The 17,663-nt window shown below is 44.1% G+C and overlaps 2 protein-coding genes and 1 long non-coding RNA gene across 3 annotated transcripts in view; all 3 read right to left on the reverse strand.

The window, feature by feature from the left end:
• Positions 1-6,421, reverse strand: part of dtymk (deoxythymidylate kinase (thymidylate kinase)) — a 39,474-nt gene extending 33,053 nt beyond the window's left edge. The window contains exons 1-2 of the mRNA XM_024141977.2: positions 6,178-6,421; positions 5,665-5,773 (exon numbers count right to left, since the gene is read on the reverse strand). Coding sequence (XP_023997745.1) covers positions 5,665-5,773; positions 6,178-6,307 — 239 coding nt within the window. The 5' untranslated portion in view covers positions 6,308-6,421. The remainder of the gene's footprint in view (positions 1-5,664; positions 5,774-6,177) is intronic.
• LOC112074898 (uncharacterized) lies at positions 931-5,645 on the reverse strand. Its single transcript, XR_002894867.2, has 4 exons — positions 4,544-5,645; positions 3,585-3,730; positions 3,257-3,322; positions 931-1,911 (listed from the first exon to the last, which is right to left on the reverse strand). It is a non-coding gene; the product is annotated as an uncharacterized lncRNA (long non-coding RNA).
• Positions 6,422-12,319: 5,898 nt separating the features above from the next.
• zgc:103559 overlaps positions 12,320-17,663 on the reverse strand; it is a 32,228-nt gene continuing 26,884 nt past the window's right edge. The window contains exons 9-12 of the mRNA XM_070440710.1: positions 16,069-16,153; positions 13,146-13,318; positions 12,983-13,015; positions 12,320-12,786 (exon numbers count right to left, since the gene is read on the reverse strand). Coding sequence (XP_070296811.1) covers positions 12,556-12,786; positions 12,983-13,015; positions 13,146-13,318; positions 16,069-16,153 — 522 coding nt within the window. The 3' untranslated portion in view covers positions 12,320-12,555. The remainder of the gene's footprint in view (positions 12,787-12,982; positions 13,016-13,145; positions 13,319-16,068; positions 16,154-17,663) is intronic.

Raw genomic sequence — 17,663 nt, forward strand, 5'->3', positions numbered from 1 at the left:
TATTTTTTTTTTTTTTTAAACATAAGCTAGCTTGGTAAATCATTCCTGTATTAACTGGAAAGGGAAGACAGTATGCTAATGTCTCATAACCTATATCAACCTGACACTTTACATCTATAAACTATGATTTAGTTGCTAATTACTTAACTATTTACCATGGGGTTAAATGTGTTTTTTCAGCTGCTAATATAAGCACAGACATGCTGCCCAGCCTCTCTAAGGAAGATTTACCTGATCTCTTTCACAGGCCAGAGCACTTCTTCAGAAGGAGAACCATTTGGAGACTTACTCATAGTGAAAATGAGGTAATGTTAGATTTTGACATTTTGGGAGACATTTAAATCTAACCATGCAGACAGTGTTTTCTGTTATCAAAGTAGCATTTCCTGGCCATCATTACATTACATGTACCTAAATATGTAGTTGTTTTGGTGTTTGCTGTTAGGTGTGGTGTTCTTTGTTCTTTATAGGCTATGTGACAATGCAGTTGGACAGTGAAGATGAAGAGGATTTCCTTGCCAATCTATGATTCATCATAATTACAGTACGTATGCAAGGAGTGGACTTTCTGGAGCTGTCAGAGACACACAGCTGATGGTGGCAGTGTGCACTGCAGTGTGAGCGAGAACAGTGGCAATATCTGGAGGAAACCATTGAGCAGCTAGCCAGCCAAGCAGCACAACAACCTGGAGAGATGCCAAGCGCACACATCATTATGAGTTAAGTTGCTTGTTCAATAAGATAGCATATATACCTTGTTATTAGCTTGTACCTATAATTGTTGATCAGTTAGGTAGCATGTTAACTAACTACCAATACACTGCTTAAAACTATAATTGTTCAGAATGTGTAGGTTCACTAGTTAAAATAAAATGTAATTGTTCAATGTGTAATTGTTCAATAATTCAATGTGTAGTGTAAAAAAAAAAAATCTGATCGTATAAAATGTGTTGTGTTTATATTACTTTTACAAATAAAAATGTGATAAACAAATCTAAACTAACAAATGTCAAATCATATTTTTTCACCGAGATGGCCAGTCAATAGGCTTTATGCTTTATACCGCCAACAACATTTWAATTTACTTCCTACCGGGTTGATGACTTCCGGAACGATTTCTGCTATTGTTTTTAATCATTAGCTTACTAGCGATCTATCTGTCGTCGATGCATTTCTGACTGAAATAGTTCGCAATGAACGTTTAAATTACAGCCCCGCAAAGGAGGGGCCCCTCTAGATGTTTTTCTATTATTATTATGGACCGAATATAAAGGACTATATTGTACTAAAACGGTTTTGTTTACGTTCAGACACTGCCATTAATCAACGAGTTCTTCTTGTTTATGACTCATCTGTCGCTGGGTCTGAAGCAGAAGGATTTAGCCCATTGGTTTAGCATCCACCAATCGACAGTGAGCCGGATTATCATCTCTTGGGCCAACTTCCTCCTACTGTCTGCTTGGATCAGCACGGATATGGACCCCAAGGAAACCATCAAAGCCCACCTGCCACCTGAGTTGAAGGACTATCCAGACACCCAGGTAGTGATGGACTGCACTGAAGTCCGCTGCCAGACACCATCTTCACTACTACTGCAGAGTGAGGTGTTCTCTTCCTACAAGTCACACTGTACCTTTAAGGGCATGTTGGGAATGTCACCACACGGAGCTGTCATTTTTTGTGTCATCGTATGCTGGATCTGTGAGTGACAAGGAGATCTTCAAGCAGTCTGGAATTAGTTCCTTACTCACCCCTGACATGGCCATTATGGTGGATAAGGGCTTTCTCCTAGATGACATTGTTCCGTGCAATGTCTACCAGCCAGCCTTTCTGTCAAGACGCACACAGATGCCAGCACATGAGGTTAAGGGAGACCCAGTCCATTGCCAGGCTGCATGTTGAAAGAATGATCTGCAAGAGTAAAGGAACACAGGCTGTTTGACACAGTCATCCCCCCTGACCATCTCAGGCAGGCTGTTAGACACAGTCATCCCCCCTGACCATCTCAGGCAGGCTGTTTGACAGTCATCTCCCTGACCATCTCAGGCAGGCTGTTAGACACAGTCATCCCCCTTGACCATCTCAGGCAGGCTGTTTGACACAGTCATCCCCCCTGACCATCTCAGGCAGGCTGTTTGACACAGTCACCCCCCCTGACCATCTCAGGCAGCATCAACCAGTTATTTGCTGTGGCGTGCCTGTTGATCAACTATGACAACGGACCTTTGGTCAGAGCATGGGCCAAGCCAGTGTAAATGTACATGTGTTTATTTGCTAGCAGCAAAATAATAATGTGTTTAGCTACGACATGTATCAATCATTTGTGTTGTAGTGAATATCAGTTTGTGTGGAGCTTGTATTGTCTTTAATTAGGCAATGAGTTTAGGGGGAAAGAAATCAAGTAAACACAGAATAGACAGAATGTACGATTGAATACAATGTTAGAGATGTGGAATTGATTAATTAAACTGTTGAACATTGGCTGAAATACATTGTTTTTAAACAAATATACACTGCTCAAAAAAATAAAGGGAACACTTAAACAACAAAGTTACATTGTGTTGTTTAAGTGTTCCCTTTATTTCTTTTGAGCAGTGTATATTCTACTGTAGTTTTCTTCACAAGAGCATCAATACTTATTTTTCATGAAACCACTAAACTTGGCACCCATGCGAGATAAGACACTTCTGCAAGTAGTGGTAAAAATAAAACTAGTCAAACTTCTCAGTTTTTGAAACCTGTAGATCTTTATATATCCTTTCAACTAGGATGTCCTCCTGTGCACAGATGACAAAAGTCACACCAGCTACAACCTGTGAGAACGATTTGACCTTGCACCTGCCAGTAGTAAGCATGWGATCTCTTCAACTTCAGCTCTCCATTCTGTATCTTCAGGTAAGTGCAGTCAACATAACTTTGTACATTTGGGCACTTGACCTCTTAAGAGTCCAAAGTGTGGTCTCACACTGGGATCAAATATGATGCCATCTGGAGAGGATCCTAACCACAGGGCATCTAGGTGCACTACGAAGCCACACGGAAAGAWGTTTACATTCTTCAGCGTGCAGTACTCCTGTAGCCATCTAAATGGAAGTATTGGTGGAGAAGGGGTATTGTCAATCTTCACAATTTCACAGCTCTTTGGCTGTGGAAGTTGATAGGACAGTACACTGCCAGCTTGCACTGGCCCAGTGGCACGTCAGCTGACATTTCCATTGTCACAAGAAGGGCGGTAAGTGGAGAAAAGTTGGCATACCTTTCTGAGAAGCGGAGAAGGTCCATGTCAGGCATGTATCCATTGAGAGCTTTGTAGAGAGAACTCCTGCAAAACATTTTAAAACCTTAACATCAGGTTGGAGAGATCACACTATGACAAAGACTCATGTAACTTCTCCAGAAACAGCACAAGCCCGAAAGTTCAAATAAAATGGATTAAAATATACAGATTTATAGATTATATATTTCCCCCCCAGTCTTCGGTTCCTAAGACGCCACTGTTTAGGCTTATCATCTGGATACAAAAAAAAAATAATCACAAGAAAATATATTCTAAAATGTTTCCATTCTAGGAACCTCCAACTTACCTTTTTCCATCAGCACACGAGTTAGTAGGTTTAGGGAACTAGTGCGCTGTCTGGTAAAGAAGGACCACCGGAGGATTGCACATAGCACTTCCTGCAACACAGGAGCATTGGACCACGATCACTGGTACAGAGTGCTTTAACACCATCTGTGAAGAAAGACTGAGGTGAGAAACAAGAATGATGTGGCCCATAAATAACAATAAACATAGTAGTGTCTAGTCTTCTTAACTAGGGGCTCATTTAACTATACAGGAATACATTGTGTCTCAGTAACACAATTACCAAACACTGCATTNCTGCAACACAGGAGCACTGGACCACGATCACTGGGTACAGAGTGCTTTAACATCATCTGTGAAGAAAGACTGAGGTGAGAAACAAGAATGATGTGGCCCATAAATATCAATAAACATAGTAGTGTCTAGTCTTCTTAACTAGGGGCTCATTTAACTATACAGGAATACATTGTGTCTCAGTAACACAATTACCAAACACTGCATCAACAGATCTTTATCAAATAACCTGTTAAGTGGGCAATTCTAAATGGAGATTGGGACCCATCACTAAGATCTATCTATTGATAAGACTAAACGTTGACAATGTCTAACACACCATAATGAGTGTTGCACAGGAGATGTTTAACATGGTCCCTAGTAGCTATCTATAACCTTTCCCTACTCTCGTGCTGTGTGGCTTTTCACTCTTCCTCATTGACCTGTGACAGGCATCCCTCACGGTGATCTCCCCTGTCAATGTATCRTTGTTAGATACTGTCTAGAAGACATGAATAACAATGATTTTTAGCTAGCAAGCATAACTTAACCAAGCTAACGAAAATACACACATTCTCAGGTAGATACTGTCAAACGTTACATCATTTTACGAAGTAACTAGCTAGCTAATAGTTAATAGTTAAATTAGCTAGCTTACGTTATATCGGTCACMGACTTGGTACTCACCTTCATAACGTAGACTAACTCACTCTGGTACATCGCCTTGGTCCGTACAATTGACCTTATTTTAGCGCCCCAAAAACGTAATACTTCCTCCAGATCAACTGTAATGTCAATACCATCTGTAAAGCACAATTTCTCCCCCTTCCAACAAAATCAATGACGAGCCCTCCACGCTGCCCGTTTCTGCATGATTCAAGAAGGCAATGAGCTCCGTCGGTCTTTTTTTAAAATAGCGGGTGGGGAAGCGAAACTAATGCGTGATAGTGAGAAGGAGAGATGATGTGTGGGGAAACTGCTTTTTTTCCACTCGATCTGTCCAACTTATCACCTTATCTCCTCTAAAATGTAAATGAAACACTATAAAGAGTTTAAATAATGCGTCATTACATACCTATTTGAAGGGTTGTGTCGAATTTGAATCGTGTTTTTAGGGCGGTGCTAAAGTGATCTTCAGAAGTAAACAGCGGCTTTGAGAGTCATGATCGCTTGCAGTGATGACGCAAAAAATGCTACACCTGGTGGAGAAAGATTGTAAAACAGAAATAGTTGCTTTATGCGTGCTGTACGTTACGYCATGACACGTCACGATGTAACGGAGGGTCCGTTTTTTCAACTTTTCTCCAATATTATAGAGCCATTACCATGTCGATCAACGCTTGAATAGAAACCTAGTACACACCCAGGATTTTGAAGTCAACATAGTCGCTACAGTCCCATTAGTTTTCTTTGCAGCCTCGTTTGAATGTTGCAGAATGCGCACATTTGTACGGAATGGACTGACTTCCGTTCTGTATTATGTGCCGGTTGGAAGGAACGTTGTGTATTCTACGTAATTCTACAACATCTCATATGTATATACAGTACTCTACACCATCTTGCCTATGCCGCAAGGCCATCGCTCATCTATATATTTACATGTACATATTCATCCCTTTACACTTGTGTGTGTGTATAAGGTAGTTGTTGTGAAATTGTTAAGATTACTTGTTGGTTATTACTGCATTGTCGGAACTAGAAGCACAAGCATTTCGCTGCACTCGCATTAACATCAGCTAACCATGTGTATGTGACCAATACAATTTGATGTGATGATCAATGCCTCTGTATGTTATAGAGTGTATTACACTAGTTCCCATCGGTTGGCAGAGAACAGAAGATGCACTGTATGGTCCTCCAGGTTGCTTTTGTTCTCAAGATAGGAGTTGATCAGCTGGCCGATCTTTGTGCTTCTTTCTGTACAAACAAGAGTAATAGAGGAAGAGTATTTAGTCAAAAGCGAATTCATTTTGCATCGCCATGTGACCCAAACTCCACCCAGACGCGGGAAACAGAGCAAGGCAAAACGAGTTTGTATAATCCGATAWATTTGGGTCTAGGTAAATTAGCAAATCAACTGGCCGATATTTGTAGTACTTTCTGTACAAACAAGAATAATACGGGAAGAGCATTTAATCAAAGGCGAATTCACGTTGCATCGCCATGTGGTCCAAACTCCACCCAGACGGGGGAACCCGGGCAAGGCAAAACGAATTTGGATCTAGGTAAATTAGCAATCAATGCGTCTTCAAACCACACAATAGAGGAAAATACCTTTAATTTTGATCAATTAGCAGCCACGGATAATAAAGTTAATTTACCAGGGAATTTCATCATCTCAGCTTTCTGTCCACTGTCCTGCAGTGCTTGGACTAGCTTGTTACATTGTGTAGTCTTCCCGGCCTTGTCCACTCCTTCAAGCACAATGAGAGCCCCTCTTCTGCATGTCATTATAAATAGCGAAATATTTCAATAACAAAATAGCAACAAGTAAGGAATGTGGCTCGACTGCTGGTGGTTTCCTTACGTCAAAATACTTCTATGGTGTTTAACGGRGGTTGGCATCCAATGTTAATGGTGCATTACCGCCCCCAYCTGGACGGGGTATTGAACAACAACAAAAATAAACATTTAGTGGAAACGACATCATACAAAATTAAACACGTCAACTAAGAAAACCCATCACACTTCTTCAATCACAGTCCACTCCAAAATACATCCCTACCCTGTGCTGGGGCTACATTCACCGACAGGATTTCTTACAACGCCCCGGCTGTGAAATCACGAAGACTCAAATTCGGCGTGCACCAAACACTCCTTCAAAATAAACCCCTAGTAACACTTTTGGGTAAAGTAGAGCCCACCCTCTAGTGTTGACAGAATCGTATCACAGCTTTGGGAGAAGAGAGACACAAATAGCCTTTGACAGTATTAAGAACGTTGCATATATTTTATATCAAATGAAAGAAAAACCCCACAATCACATATGTATTTTATTAGAAGTTTACACTTGAGTCAGAGGTAACAAATAAGCCATNAACAAAAATAAACATTTAGTGGAAACGACATCATACAAAATTAAACACGTCAACTAAGAAAACCCATCACACTTCTTCAATCACAGTCCACTCCAAAATACATCCCTACCCTGTGCTGGGGCTACATTCACCGACAGGATTTCTTACAACGCCCCGGCTGTGAAATCACGAAGACCCAAATTCGACGTGCACCAAACACTCCTTTAAAATAAACCCCCTAGTAACACTTTTGGGTAAAGTAGAGCCCACCCTCTAGTGTTGACAGAATCGTATCACAGCTTTGGGAGAAGAGAGACACAAATAGCCTTTGACAGTATTAAGAACGTTGCATATATTTTATATCAAATGAAAGAAAAACCCCACAATCACATATGTATTTTATTAGAAGTTTACACTTGAGTCAGAGGTAACAAATAAGCCATACTGTGTTCTTATTTGTCAGATTCAACGTGTATAATATATATATTTTTCTTCCCTGATATTAAAGACAACTTAAACTGACTTCGAGACAGCCATGTTATACCTTACTCTTATGACAGTACATGTTATAGCATGTTAGACCTGGTCAGAGATGGTTTACAATGTTGATACAGACTTTGGCCTTTCCCTTATGACAGTGTTTGGGCCATGTCTATACCTTGCCCTTACGGCAGTGTTTGAGCCATGTCTATACCTTGCCCTTATGACAGTGTGTGAGCCATGTCTATACCTTGCCCTGATGACAGTGTTTGAGCCATGTCTATACCTTGCCCTTATGACAGTGTTTGAGCCATGTCTATACCTTGCCCTTATGACAGTGTGTGAGCCATGTCTATACCTTGCCCTTATGACAGTGTTTGAGCCATGTCTATACCTTGCCCTTATGACAGTGTTTGAGCCATGTCTATACCCTGCCCTTATGGCAGTGTTTGAGCCATGTCTATACCTTGCCCTGATGGCAGTGTTTGAGCCATGTCTATACCCTGCCCTTATGGCAGTGTGTGAGAGCATCTCTCAAGGCCTCCAGCGCCATGTCAACACTGGCTATGTTGCTGTGACACCCCATCAGTCCCACACGCAGCACCTGGGGAAAGAGTCACATGACGGGTCAGTGAGCCGGTTGCACATAGGATTTTATTGATTGTCTGGACTCTCCTAAGAGGAATAATGTTGCCTTGCCATAATTGTACCAATAGGCCTGTACAGGTAACTGTCCTTAATGATACCAATAGGCCTGTACAGGTAACTGTCCTTAATGATACCAATAGGCCTGTACAGGTAACTGTCCTTAATGATACCAAAAGGCCTGTACAGGTAACTGTCCTTAATGATACCAATAGGCCTGTACAGGTAACTGTCCTTAATGAATACCAATAGGCCGTACAGGTAACTGTCCTTAATAGAATCCAATAGGGCCTGTACATGTAACTGTCCTTAACATGATACCAATAGGCCTGTACATGTACTGCCAATGATTACCAAGCCCTGTTACGTACTGTTTAATGATACCAATAGCGCCATGATACCACCATCTAAGCAAAAAACCACATAAATGGGAGATTCTTCTACGGTAGGCCACAAATGATCAGATCAGATCAAGAAAATCAAAATCAGAATCAGATCAGAAATGCAGTACTTGATGCACAGAAGGGATTGGCCCTGGTCAGAACTAGTACACTACGTAGGGGATCAGGGCCCCGGTCAGAACTAGTGCATCTACGTAGGGATCAGGCCTGGTGAGAACTAGTACACTACGTAGGGAACAGGGCCTGTCAGAACTAGTACACTACGTAGGGATCAGGGCCTGGTCAGAACTAGTACACTACGTAGGGGAACAGGGCCCTGGTCAGAACTAGTACACCGCCTACGTGGGACCACAGGGCCCTGGTCAGAACTAGTACACTACGTAGGGAGAGGGACACAGGGCCCTGGTCAGAACCTAGTACATCTACGTAGGGACAGGGCCCTGGTCAGAACTAGTACACCTACGTAGGAACAGGGGCCCTGGTCAGCAACTAGTACAACTACGTAGGGAACAGGGTCCTGGTCAGAACTAGTCACACTACGTAGGGAACAGGGCCCTGGTCAGAACTAGTACTACGTACCCGGGAAATCCAGGGCCCTGGTCAGAACTAGTAACTACGTAGGGAACAGGGCCCTGGTCAGAACTAGTACACTACGTAGGGAAACAGGGCCCTGGTCAGAACTAGTAACACTACGTAGGGAACAGGGCCCTGGTCAGAACTAGTAACACTACGTAGGGACAGGCCTGGTCAGAACTAGTACACTACGTAGGGAACCAGGGCCCTGGTCAGCACACGTAGTACACACGTGGGTCAGGGCTGGTCAGACCTAGTACAGCTACGTAGGGAACAGGGCCCTGGTCAGAAACTAGTACACTCACGTAGGGACAGGGCCCTGGGTCAGAACTAGTAACTACGTAGGGATACAGGGCCCTGGTCAGAAACTAGTACAACTACGTAGGGATACAGGGCCTGGTCAGAACTAGTACACTACGTAGGAACAGGGCCCTGGCAGAACTAGTACACTACGTAGGGATCAGGGCCTGGTCAGAACATACACTACGTAGGGATCAGGGCCCTGGTCAGAACTAGTACACCTACGTAGGGAACAGGGCCCTGGTCAAACTAGTACACTCCGTAGGGAACAGGGCCCTGGTCAGAACTAGTAACACTACGTAGGGAACAGGGCCCTGGTCAGAACTAGTACACTACCGTAGGGATCAGGGCCCTGGTCAGAACTAGTACACTACATGAGGGAACAGGGCCCTGGTCAGAACTAGTCACCACGTGGGAACAGGGCCCTGGTCAGAACTTGTACACTACGTAGGAACAGGGCCCTGGTCAGAACTAGTACACTACGTAGGGACACGGGCCCCTGGTCAGAACTAGTAGACTACTACGTAGGGAACAGGGCCCTGGTCAGAACTAGTACACTACGTAGGGAAACTAGGGCCTTGGGTCAAGACCTAGTACATACGTAGGGATCAGGGCCCTGGTCAGAACTAGTACACTACGTAGGGATCAGGGCCCCTGGTCAGAACTAGTACAGACTACGTAGGGAACCAAGGCCCATGGTACCAGAACTAGGGTACAACTTACGTAGGGAACAGGGCCCTGGTCAGAACTAGTCAACACCTACGTAGGGAACAGGGCCCTGGTCAGAACTAGTACACTACGTAGGGACAGGGCCCTTGGTCAGAACTAGTACACCACGTAGGAACAAGGGCCCTGGTCGAATAGTAAAATAACTAACGTAGGGAACAGGGCCCTGGTGCAGAACTAGTACACCTAGCGTAGAGGAACAGGGCCCTGGTCAGGACTAGTCCTATACTCACGTAGGGAACGAGGGCCCTGGTGAGAGAACCTAGTAACACTACGTAGGGAACCAGGGCCCTGGTCAGAACTAGTACACTACGTAGGGAACAGGGCCCTGGTCCAAGAACTAGTACACTACGTAGGGAACAGGGCCCTGGTCAGAAACTAGTACACTACGTAGGGATCAGGGCCCTCGGTCAGCAACTAGTACACTTACGTAGGGAACAAGGCCCTGGGTCAGAACTAGTACACTACGTGACGGGATCAGGGCCCTGGTCAGACTAGTACACTCACGTAGGGGAACAGGGCCCTGGTCAGAAACTAGTACACTACGTAGGGACAGGGCCCCTGGTCAGAACTAGTACACTACGTAGGGAACAGGGCCCTCGGTCGAAACTAGTACACTACTAGGGATCAGGGCCCTGTCAGAACTAGTACACTACGTAGGGACAGGCGCCCTGGTTGAGAACTAGTACACCTATTAGGGATCAGGGCCCTGGTCAGAACTAGTACACTACGTAGGGATCCAGGGCCTGGTCAGAATGTAAAGCTACGTAGGGAACAGGGCCCTGGTCAGAATCTAGTACACCTACGTAGGGATCAGGGCCTGGTCAGAAATAGTACACACTACGTAGGGAAGCAGGGCCTGGTCCAAACTAGTACACTACGTAGGGAACAGGGCCCTTGGGTCAGAACTAGGTACTCGGACCTACGTAGGCGGACAGGGCCCTGGTCAGAACTAGTACACCCACGTAAGGATCAGGGCCCGTTGGTCAGAACTAGTACACCTACGTAGGGAACAGGGCCCTGGTCAGAACTAGTACACTACGTAGGGAACACAGGGCCCCTGGTCAGAACTGTACACTACGTACGGGAACAGGCCCTGGTCAGAACTAGTACACTGACGTAGGGCAACAGGGCCGCTGGTCAGAAACTAGTACACTACGTAGGGAAACAGGGCCCTGGTCAGAACTAGTACACTACGTAGGAACAGGGCTGGTCACTAGTACACTACGTAGGACCCAGGGCCCTGGTCAGAACTAGTACACTACGTAGGGAACAGGGCCCTGGTCAGACCCTAGTCAACTACGTAGGGAACAGGGCCCTGGTCAGAACTAAGTACCACTACGTAGGGAACAGGGCCCTGGTCAGAACTAGTACACTACGTAGGGAACAGGGCCCTGGTCAGACTAGTCATCCTACGTAGGGAACAGGGCCCTGGTCAGACTAGTACACTACGTAGGGAACAGGGCCCGTGGTCAGAACTAGTACACTACGTAGGGAACAGGGCCCTGGTCAGAACTAGTACAACTACGTAGGGAACAGGGCCCTGGTCGAACTAGTACACTACGTAGGACAGGCCCTGGTCAGAACTAGTACACTACGTAGGGAACAGGGCCCTGGTCAGAACCCCTGACTCTACTGCAGTGAGAACCCCCTCCCCCAACTCTACTGCAGTGAGAACCCCTCCCCTGGCTGTACTGCAGTGAGAACCCCCTCCCCTGACTCTACTGCAGTGAGAACCCCCTCCCCTGGCTCTACTGCAGTGAGAACCCCCTCCCCTGCAATCTACTGCAGTGAGAACCCCCTCCCCTGAATCTACTTAAGATGGAGGAATGAAACCCCCTCCCCTTAATTTATTCACCAAGCATGGGTTAACAAAATCGACCGCCCGCTGCTTCTGTAAGGTCAACAGTTATATCTTATACTGTAGGCCATATTCAGCAGACACTGACTTTTCCATTCATCCCTAAACCTCATGGTAAAAAATGATGACCTTGATATATACTAGTAAAACCATGGGTTTGTTGTGATCATGGTATTCTGCCCTGTCATCTTTGATTCAGGTGTTTATGAGCTGATATGCTTCCTAGATTTCTGACCGTGTCTGTTTGGTCAGAGATTACTCAGTGACACGGAGAGGAGTGGCCGCCCCCCACTTCTCTTAGTTCCTTAACGGTTGTACTATGGAATCTACTCGATTTAGGTGGAGGGCAGCATGGAATAATAGACACAAATCTCCTTTTGAAAGAGATGACTTTGTTTATTAAAGCATCTTAACAACGACAGTCCAAGCGATCCTGAACTTTGAGACATACATCCCTGGGTCCATTTATTTCATTGTATTGTATTTATTTAGCCAGGATTGTCCCCTCAGTAACATGTCTTGCCACTGTTTTCCAGACAGTCACTGTGAGACCTGGGTCCCCTCGGTCTTCTCTCCGTCACACAGGGAGACCTGGGTCTTCCCCGGTCTTCTCTCCATCACACAGGGAGACCTGGGTCTTCCCCAGTCTTCTCTCCATCACACAGGGAGACCTGGGTCCCCTCGGTCTTCTCTCCGTCACACAGGGAGACCTGGGTCTTCCCCGGTCTTCTCTCCGTCACACAGGGAGACCTGGGTCCCCTCGGTCTTCTCTCCGTCACACAGGGAGACCTGGGTCTTCCCCTGATGGAGGAGGAGATGCTTCCCCAGGGGCGTAGGAGAGAAGGTACCCTGCTTGTACACCACTCTGCCTCGGACAATGGTGACACTCACCTCCCCAAGCAACGTTAGGCCCAGGTAGGGAGTTAACTGGAGAGAGAGACAGGGGGGGGGGGTCGTCAACCAGGATCATTGCCTTCAGCAGATTGTGAAGGCTTTATATGTATAGTCTGGACTGTTCTTCATAGTTTAATATAGTGTAMGGTATTGTACCCATGGTTTAATGTTATCCTTCATAGTTTAATATTGTGAAGGGTATTTTACCCATGGTTTAATGTTTGCTCACCTTATTTTTGTGATGTATACTAGCGTCTTTCACCTGTGGAAGGTCATCAATGAAAATATAAAATAATAGCTGAGCACAAAACCAACAAATGAACAGTAATGATAAAATGAAAGACTGTGTGTGTGCTTTGTCTTTTAGTGAACCCCTCTCCTATAATACTAGCCTCAAACTCCTTCTCTGGGTCCCATATGACCAGGTCTGCATCGTGACCGGGAACAAGGCTTCCCTTCTGGTTGTCAAGGCGACAGAGTTGTGCAGTGCGCTGGCAGAGGAGCCTCGCCACGTCTGGCAGGGTGAAACCCTTCTTACTGGCGGACGTCCAGAACAGAGACAGACCTAAGACAGTGAGAGACAGACATAGAGCGAGACAGAGAGAGTCAATACAGAGAGACAGAGAGAGACAATACAGAGAGAGACAGAGAGAGACAGAGAGACAATACAGAGAGAGACAGAGAGAGACAATACAGAGAGAGACAGAGAGACAATACAGAGCGAGACAGATAGACAGAGAGAGACAGAGCGAGTCAATACAGAGAGAGACAGAGAGACAAAATGAGGTGGAAACTGAGCTGCACTTCCTAACCTCCTGCCCATATGTATGACCATATTAGAGACACATATTTCCCTCAGATTACACAAACCCACAAAGAATTTGAAAACAAACGCGATTTTGATAAACTCCCATATCTACTGGGTGAAATACCACAGTGTGCCATCACAGCAGCAAGATTTAAGACCTGTTGCCACAAGAAAAGGTCAACCAGTCAAGAACAAACACCATTGTAAATACAACCCATATTTATGCTAATTTATTTCCCCATTTGTACTTTAACCATTTGTACATCGATACAACACTGTATATAGACATAATATGACATTTGTAGTGTCTTTATTCTTTTGGAACTTCTGTAGGTGTAATGTTTACTGTTTATTTCACTTTTGTATATTATCTACCTCACTTGCTTTGGAAATGTTAACATATGTTTCCCATGCCAATAAAGCCCCATTGAATTGAATTGAATTGAGAGACAGATAGACAGTGAGAGACAGAGACAGAGAGACACAGACAGACAGTGAGAGAGAGAGACAGAAACAGATAAATACAGAGAGAGACAGACAGAGAGAGAGATACAGACAGACAGTGAGAGACAGAGACAGAGAGACACAGACAGACAAGTGAGAGAGAGAGACAGAGACAGATATATACAGAGAGAGACAGACAGAGAGAGATACAGACAGACAGTGAGAGAGAGAGACAGAGACAGATAGATACAGAGAGAGACAGACAGAGATAGAGATACAGACAGAGAGAGAGATACAGACAGACAGTGAGAGAGAGAGACAGAGACAGATAGATACAGAGAGAGACAGACAGAGATAGAGACACAGAGAAAGCGATAGTGAGAGACAAAGAGGGAGAGACAGAGACAGATAGAGATAAAGAGAGAGACAGATAGACAGATGGAGAGAGATAAATACAGATGGAGACAGAGAGAGAGCGATAGCAAGAGAGAGAGAGAAAGACAGTGAGAGAGATAAAGAGAGAGAGACAGAAAGAGAGACAGAGAGAGACAGAAAGCAAGTGAGACAGAGACTTTATTCAGTCTCTGAAACAGACCGGATGATATACTGAGATAGAGGACATTTTGAGTGACTGGTCTCTCTATCAGAGTGTGCACTGTACATACGRACATATGGATTTTGTATTGAACACATGTGYTGGAGTAGGGGRCTGAGGGCACACAGTGTGTTGTGAWARRTGTGAATGTATCGTCATGTTTTTTAAATTGTATAAACTGCCTTCATTTTGCTAGACCCCAGGAAGAGTAGCWGCTGRCTTGGCAACAGGTAATGTGGATCCATAATAAATTGTACAAACAGGCAAAATGCTAAAGTGCAATGTCAGGCCATCTGTTGAATTCATATTTCAACCCAAGCAAGGTTCTGGTTGAACAAAGGAGAGCTGAATACATAATCTATAGCCTGGGAGAGCTGAATACATACTATAGCCTGGGAGAGCTGAATACATACTATAGCCTGGGAGAGCTGAATACATACTATAGCCTGGGAGAGCTGAATACATATCATAGCCTGGGAGAGGGAGAGCTGAATACATACTAAGCTGGGAGTGAAATCCCATATATAGTTGGCAAGGTATGGCTAATAGTTAATGGATCTCTATTGGATCTACTGGATCTCAAATTATATCTCGAATGGATCTACTGGATTCTCTACTGATCTCTGATGGATCTACTGGATCGTCGTCTGATGGTCTACTGGATCTCTGATGGATCTACTGGACTCTATAATGGATCTCTAATGGATCTACTGGATCTTTACAGATCTCTTAATGGATCCACTGGATCTCTATCTGGATCTCTACGGATCTCTAATGGATCTGCTGGATCTTTATGGATCTTATGGATCTCTGATGGATCTAATGGATCTGAATGGATCTCTGATAGATTCTCTACCGGAATCTCTGATGGATCTCTAATGGATCTACTGGATCTTTAATGGATCTCTGATGGATCTACTGGATTCAAATTAATCTCTGATGGATCTCTACTGGATCTCTGATGGATCTACTGATCTCAATTAATCTCTGATGGATCTACTGGATCTCTACCGGATCTATACTGGTCTCTGCTGGATCTCTACTGGATCTCTACCGGATCACTACTGGATCTCTACTGGATCTCTGATGGATCTACTGGATCTTCCGGATCTCTACGGGATCTCCGATGGATCTCTAATGATCTACTGGATCTTTCATCGATCTCTACTGGATCTACTGGATCTCTACTGGATCTCTGATGGATCTACTGGATTCTACTGGATCTCTACCGGATCTCTACTGGATCTCTGATGGATCTCTACTGGATCTCTGATGGATCTCTAATGGATCTACTGGAATCTTTAATGGATCTCTGATGGATCTACTGGATCTCTTACCGGATCTCTACCGGACCGCTACGAGATCTCTGATGGATCTCTAATGGATCTACTGGATCTTTAATGGATCTCTGATGGATCTACTGTATCTCTTACGGATCTCTTATGGATCTCTAATGGATCTCACTTACCGAACTGTAAGGAGGAGATCCTCCCCCAGGCCTGAGTGAAATCCCCACTGTCCAATCTCTTCAGGTCTGGTGTGCAGGGGGTGATCTGACACAACCATGTCAATCTGACCAGCCTTCAGGGCAGACCACAGCTGCTCCTGGAGGGGTCGAAGGTAATGGGATGTTTTAGATTTTTATTTCACCTTTAATTAACCAGGTAGGCCAGTTGAGAACAACTTCTGGCCAAGATAAAGCAAAGCAGCGTGACACAAATAACAACACATAGTTACACATGGGATAAACAAACGTACAGTCAATAACACAATAAAATCTGTATACAGTGTGTGCAAATGAAGTAAGCAGGTAAGGATAAATAGGCCATAGTGGCAAAGTAATTACAATTTTGCAATTAACACTGGAGTGATAGATGTGCAGATGAGGATGTGCAAGTAGAATACTGGTGTGCAAAAGAGCAGAAAAACAAATACAGGGATGAGGTAGGTAGTTGGTGACTGGCTACATTCAGGTATTCATTTGTAAATAACATCATGTTCAGTGTGTGGATGGGTGACTGGCCCCTGTGTTAGACTTCTGTTTATGTAATGAGATGGTGGGATGGGTGAACGGCCCCTGTGTTAGACTTCTGTTATGTAATGAGATGGTGTGGATGGGTGACTGGCCCCTCTGTTAACTTCTGTTATGTAATGAGATGGTGTGGATGGGTGACTGGCCCCTCTGTTAATTCTGTTATATAATGAGATGGTGTGGATGGGTGACTGGCCCTGTGTTAACTTCTGTTATGTAATGAGATGGTGTGGATGGGTGACTGGCCCCTGTGTAGACTTCTGTTATGTAATGAGATGGTGTGGATGGGTGACTGGCCCCTGTGTTAACTTCTTTATGTATTGAGATGGGTGGTCTATGTTAGTCTCTACTGTCTGTATGTACGCAGTCTCTCTGTTTATTTGCACTTTTTTCTGTGTTTCTTGTTTTCATTTATTAATGATACATTAATTATTAATCAGTACCAGTCAAAAGTTTGGACACACCTACTCATTCCAGGGTTTCTTTATTTGTAATATTTTTCTACATTGTAGAATAATAGTGAGACATCACACATCTATGACATAACACATATGGAATCATGTAGTAACCAAAAAAAGTGTTATAAAAAATATATTTTATATTCTTCAAAAGTAGCCACCCTTGCCTTGATGACAGCTTTGCACACTCTTGGCATTCTCTCAACCAGCTTCATGAGGTAGTCACCCGGAATGCATTCAATTAGCAGGTGTGCCTTGTTAAAAGTTAATTTGTGGAATTTCTTTCCTTCTTAATGCATTTGAGCCAAATCATATCATACAGAAGATAGCCCTATTTGGTAAAAGACCAAATCCATATTATGGCAAGAAACAGCTCAAATAAGAAAGAGAAACAGTAGTCCATCATTACTTTGAAGAATATACAATATAAAAAATATACTTTTTTGGTTACTACATGTTTCCATATGTGTTATTTCATAGTTTTGATGCTTTCACTATTATTCTACAATGTAGACAATAGTACAAATAAAGAATGGTGTACCTGGTTACCTGGAGTTATCCTCTGCATAGAAT

This window comes from Salvelinus sp. IW2-2015, unplaced genomic scaffold (assembly GCF_002910315.2).
Source record: "Salvelinus sp. IW2-2015 unplaced genomic scaffold, ASM291031v2 Un_scaffold2872, whole genome shotgun sequence".
NCBI lineage: Eukaryota > Metazoa > Chordata > Actinopteri > Salmoniformes > Salmonidae > Salvelinus > Salvelinus sp. IW2-2015.